This window comes from Pinus tabuliformis, chromosome 1_2 (genome assembly GCF_031772625.1).
Source record: "Pinus tabuliformis cultivar Carrire ecotype Pingquan chromosome 1_2, CPIR1, whole genome shotgun sequence".
Classification (NCBI taxonomy): domain Eukaryota; kingdom Viridiplantae; phylum Streptophyta; class Pinopsida; order Pinales; family Pinaceae; genus Pinus; species Pinus tabuliformis.
Window position 1 is genome coordinate 44,044,538 of NC_142298.1, and position 6,000 is coordinate 44,050,537.

The 6,000-nt window shown below is 39.2% G+C and overlaps 1 protein-coding gene across 1 annotated transcript in view; it reads right to left on the reverse strand.

The window, feature by feature from the left end:
- The window catches only part of LOC149204344 (uncharacterized), a 38,116-nt gene extending 32,473 nt beyond the window's left edge, over positions 1–5,643 (reverse strand). Inside the window, exon 1 of the mRNA XM_089397099.1 lies at positions 1,596–5,643. Within this exon, the coding sequence (XP_089253225.1) occupies positions 1,596–5,643 (4,048 nt within the window). The remainder of the gene's footprint in view (positions 1–1,595) is intronic.
- Between the last annotated feature and the right edge of the window lie 357 nt (positions 5,644–6,000).

The window sequence follows — 6,000 nt, forward strand, 5'->3', positions numbered from 1 at the left end:
TGTATATTGATTTTTATTAAAATTAATAGTGTTAATATATGAAATAATTTCCACTATATTAATGATGTAATATAATATTAAATAATTTTTAAAATAAAGTATCATGGAATAAAATAATTTGTTATTTTTGTGATAGTGAAAAGTTAAATAATAAAAACATTTTCTTTTAAAATGTGTTCATATTAAATTTTTTTAATATTTGTAATAATATTGACATTCTTAATTTATTAATTCATCAAAATTATAAATATTTAAAAAGCTTCTCTACTTTTTTATTCTTTATTTTTTTTTTATGAAAATAAAATTATAAAACAAACTATTCATTTCTTTATGATTTTTTTTTAAAGTCTATTACATCAGAATTGATCTTAGTAAATAGTATAATCATCATAGTTGTTGTCATCAATATTTATATAATTATATAATTAGTATAATATTGAAATAGGTAAATACAACATTGAAGTGAATTGAGGATACACATATAAGTTGAGTTGAGAAATAGATTTTGTTATTTTCACTTGTATAAGATTGCAAATTAATGACTAAATGTCTTATTTGTCGTTATTGGAGCAATTGATGAGTTATCATTGAAGATACCATCCTTAGTTGCCTATAAATAAACTAAGACTTGAATTATGTAGAGTAAAGTGCAACCTTTTTCTCTACCATCACCATCTACTTAAAGAAACAATAACATGACATTGATGCCTTTGCTCCTAGAAAATGTGTGATGAATAGGAATTTTTATAGTCAATTATGGCATATATCACAACATGGAGAGTGATGGTGGCAAAGAGTTATGTGGTCTCACATTTTCTTAATTTGATTTATTGATCAAGACATATGCATTTTCCAAATGGTAGTAAAGTAAAACATGAATTACTCACAAATATCATCTATCATAATCTTTCAATACATTATTAGATATTATTATATACATATAATGCATTTAAAAAAAAACACTTTTAACATATATCACATAATAAGAATTCATCACTATTTTCTTATTACTCTTATTCTAGGTTAATTATATGAAATAATAAGTTTGTATATATATATATATATATATATATATATATATATATATATATATATATATATATATTTTATTTTCCGAGGAAAAAATACCGCGCTTTTCTATTGATTGATATAAAAAAGCTACAAAAAAGAATGCGAGTGCATTCTACAGAGGATTCACGATCCACATAGAGGTTACTCTCTTCTGAGTTTTCATGTTGTCCAAGTCTTTTTTGATCAAAAAAGACTTTTGTTCTCAAAGTGTTACCAGCCTAACCAGGCTCTATCAAAAATGTATGAGTTTCAAAAACTATCACCATATGATTCTGGGCCTCCTTTTTTACAGGAAAACAGCCCTTTACAACAAGAAAATAAAACATATATTCAAAACATATATGAGTGTTTGTAGAACATAGTCTCTCCTGCCACAGAGGCAAGCATATCAGAAACGACAATAAACAAAAACCGAAAGAAGTATTAGACAAAAAAGAACTAGTGAAAAGGGGGGAGATCCGACACACGGATCTGGTCCTGGGTTTGCTCTGTTATCCTCCAAACTCCCACAGCTTGCTGCAGACCTGTTTTAGAATACCGGTCGGCTTCTTCATTATTTTCCCTGTAAATGTGAGCAATGGAGAAACTATTAAAATGAGTCCTTAAACTTTTCACTTCTTCCAACAGAGGTAACAGAATATAGTTCCTGCAAATAAATTTCTCATTGACCCAGTGAATCACATTTGCCGAGTCTCCGAAAATCTGAACAGTGAGGATGTTTCTATGAATTAGCCAGCAGAGGAGCAGTTTTAAGGCCGATAATTCGGCAAAGTTGTTTGTACCCGACCCAAGTCCAACAGAGGCTTTTAAGGAATGAGAAGGAGTGAGGTGAATGATGATTCCAGCTCCCGTGACATTGTTTTGGGCAGCTCCGTCAAAAAAAGCATAAGGGATGCCCTCTCTGATGACAAAATCCGCCCGCCGGTTTACAGAAGAAGTGCCCTCAGGTTCCGGTATACTAGCAAAGATAGCTGAGGCTTGTAAGGCAATGACGGGTGCAGGAGTGATCTTCCCATTGAAAATGCATCCATTCCTGGAGATCCAAATACCCCAGCATACAATAGGTGGGAGGTTTCTCAAGTTTTTTTCTGGGTAGTGAGACCACCAGTATTCCCATGCAGCCGATAAAGTAGCCCCTTCCCACTTCCCTGAGAACTTCTGAAGTTTGAAAATTTCCTCCCAAACTGTCATGGAGAAAGGGCAGCTTACGAAGAGGTGAGAGATAGTTTCAGAAGCTTCTTTACAGAGAGGACATCTGCTTGGCCCCAACTGGAAACGAGCTTGGAGGATGTCCCATGTGGGGATTTTATTTTTAAGCGCACACCAGAAAAAAATTCTGGCTTTTTTGGGGCACTTTAATTTGAAGAGGGGCTTTGCCCACCAAACCGGAGGGTCCCATCCCTTTCTGCTCATCAAAAAATCATATCCAGCCTTTGGGGAGTAGCGACCTGTTTCTGCATGAGCCCAAACCAGAGAATCAGATGAGTCCTTTAGTCTGACATTTGAACGCTTTAGTTCTTGTATGAATACATTCCATTCATCTCTCCAGCGAATGTCCAACTCCAAATCTTCAGCTGACTTCCAACCCTGCCCCCAGATGGAAGACAATAACGGGTTTTCAATCTGATTAAGCTGTTGAATACCTTTTGAGTCAAGTTGTTCAAGCAGACCAGGAGAGAGGGCATAAAGTTCGTTGCACCCCACCCATGGATCCTTACCTATGCGCACACTTTCACCATTCCCCACTTGCCAAGCTAGTCCTTGTTCAATAATTTTAAAGGCGTCCATGGTTGCCTTCCATATAACCGAGCAGTTTCTCCCTTTTTTGTTTGGACTTCTAATCCAGTCTTCCAGAGGGGTTGGATCAATATATTTCCTTTTAACAACCCTGGTCCAGAGATTATCTGCCACTACTATTCGCCAGCCTGATTTTGCCGCCAAGGATTGACAGAAATCCCCTAGCTGTTTGATACCCCAACCTCCCCATTCCTTCGGTCGAGCGATCTTATCCCAAGCAACCCATGGGAGCACAGTACTTTCCTTGGATCCTGACCATAAGAATCTGCTACAGATCTGCCTGATTTTGTGAATAATCCCTTTGGGAATCCAGGTCAGTGCTGCCCAAAAAACAGGGATGGCTTGAAGGACTGAATTGACCAAAGTCAGTCTGCCAGCTCTTGAAAGCCATTTGTAGCTCCAATGCGAAATCCTCTGTTCAATCTTTGCCACTAGCCAAAACCAATCTTGTTTTCGGTAAGAGGATGGTTTTAGCCAAAACCCCAAGTATTTGAAAGGCATATCCATCTGACAGGTTTCAAAAGGCATGATGGATGTAATTGCATTGACCTCTTGTCTAGTAAAACCCTCCATAATGAAATGAGATTTTCTGTGATTTACTTGAAGTCCTGTGGCTTTCAGAAAGAGATCAATGATATCTTTAAGAACTTTTACTTCAGTTAGATTCCCATTTAAAAATAGCAAAATATCGTCAACAAAAAGTAGATGTGTAATAAACAGATTTACAGCAACCTCCAAACCTGTAAACAAGCCTGACTGTTTTGCCTTTAGGATCAGCCTGCTCAGCCCCTCTGCTGCCAGTAGAAAGAGGAGGGGGGAAAGCGGACACCCTTGTCTCAGTCCTCGCTGGCTTTTGAAGAAAGGGGATGCCGCCCCATTGATCAGCACCGCAAAATTGACATTTGAAATACATCCCATGATCCAGTTTATGAACTCCAATTTGAAACCCAGGTGAGTCAGTAATAATCTTAGGAATGACCAGTCAATCCTATCATAGGCCTTTGAAAGATCAATTTTTAAAACTGCCCCTTTCTTCTTTGCTTGTCTGATACTGTGGATGGTTTCCTGTGCTACTCCAATTGCTTCGTGAATTTGCCGTCCATCCAGAAACCCAAACTGCTCACTTGAGATACATTCAGATAGAAAAGGCTTCAGGCGTACTGCAATGATCTTCGCAATTATCTTATAGATTGTGTTGCAAAGAGAAATAGGCCTGAAGTCTTCGAAGGAGGCAGGGTTCTCATTTTTTGGAATAAGTGCTATGAAAGTGGCATTAAAAGGACTGTAAATTTCACCTTTTTTCCTGGATTCCTCCACCACCTCAGTAAGCTCATCACCAATAATATCGAAAAAATGGATGAAGAGTTCTATGGTCCAGCCATCCGGACCCGGGCTTTTATCCTTAGGCATTGCCTTTATAACACGCTCAACTTCCTCCTTTTCCACTTCCCGAAAGAGTAGCTCTGCATCTTCTTCATCCACAAATCTTGGGAAAGCTTGTGCTGTTCTAATAATTTCGGCCAAAGAGATCCCCCCAGGATTAGTAAAGAGGGCTTGAAAATGGTTCTTCCCCATAGAAGAGATTTCCTCAAAAGAGGACACTTCCCTTCCCTCTGGGTCTCTCATCTTCCATATGGTGTTTGCAATTTTTCGTCCTTTAGCATAATTATGAAAAAACTTTGTATTTTCATCTCCTGCTTTTAACCATATGGCCCTGCTTTTCAGTCTCCACTCCTCTTCTTTCTGCAGCAAAATCTTTGCTCTGTTCCTCTCTAAGGACAATATCTTTTCTTTTGAGTCTTGTGACTCGTAAGCATCTGAGTCTGGGTCTTCAAGAAGTCCGAGAGCCTCCTCAATTTTTACCAGCTCCTCGTTCTGTTTCCTTCTTCTCTCAGAAGCCCATTCAATGGTTGCTCTCTTAAGCCTTTTCAGATTTTCCATAAAATGGCCTCCCTTGCTGGCCTGAGAGGATTGTCCCGAATGTCTCCATGTGCTTTTAAAAAGTTGTTGATATGATTCCTCCTGAAGCCAAGAAGGATTAAATTTGAAGGGAGGAGCCGGCTTTGCTGGGGGCTTTGAGATTTCGAGGAAAATAGGGAGGTGATCCGAATTTCCCCCCTCCCCTACCCATTGTCTGAACAAGGGAATGTAAGCCGCCAAAGTTTCATTGATGAGGAAACGATCTAACCTCTTTGCTATCCTATCTTCACCCGTTCTTCTGTTTCTCCAAGTCGGCTTTGCCTTTATAATATTAACATCAATCAGCTTTGCGTTTTGGAGGGCCTTTGAGATAAAATCGGTTAAGGGATCTTCCCGGGCAGAGGGACCCCAAGCTTCTGCCAACCCCAGGGAGAAATTTAAATCACCCCCAATAATCAGATTCTTATTCAGAAGAATCTCTTTTGACAAGAAATTATTCCAAAAAGGAACTCTGCCCTGGCAAGGGCCATAAATATTGATGAGCAGTAGAGGCTGGTCGAATTCAGTCGAGAGACCCTCCAATCCCAAAACATGATCTGAACCCCAGCTGTTTTGAATCTTTAATCTCCCGGTCTTGAAACCTATGGCAAGGCCTCCAGAGTGACCAGCAGCATCAAGTGCAATAAAGGACCAACCCGGCAGAAGGGATTGCAAGGAAAATTCAACTTCTGTACCCTTGCCCAGGGTTTCCTGAAGAAAGACAACATCCGGATGATTGCGAGTAATGAGATCTTTTAAAGCTAGTTTTTTGGGCTTACTAGCTAAACCCCTGCAGTTCCAGGACAGACAGATCATTTGATAACTGTCTCAGGGGTTTTTGCTGCTCTAAGCGCCCCGGGTATCGTCATTTGCTTCCCATCAGCCACGTCAAACTTTGCCTTAACTTGTGTCTTTGACAAAAAAGATTTCCTACCTCTACCTTTCTTAGAGGTACCCCTAGAAGGCTCAGGACTTAGGCCACCCACAGAAACCTGAATGTCGGAAGAGGAGGCGGAGGGTTTATGGAGGGACCTTAAGTTATAAGGTCGGGAGACAGAGGGACATCCCGTACCCAGGCTATTCTTTGAAGGCTCCTCACTGTTCAGATTTAGAGACGGGATGGCTTCGGACAAAGATTCTATGTAATGAGAGAAAACCTCTGAATTTTGCATC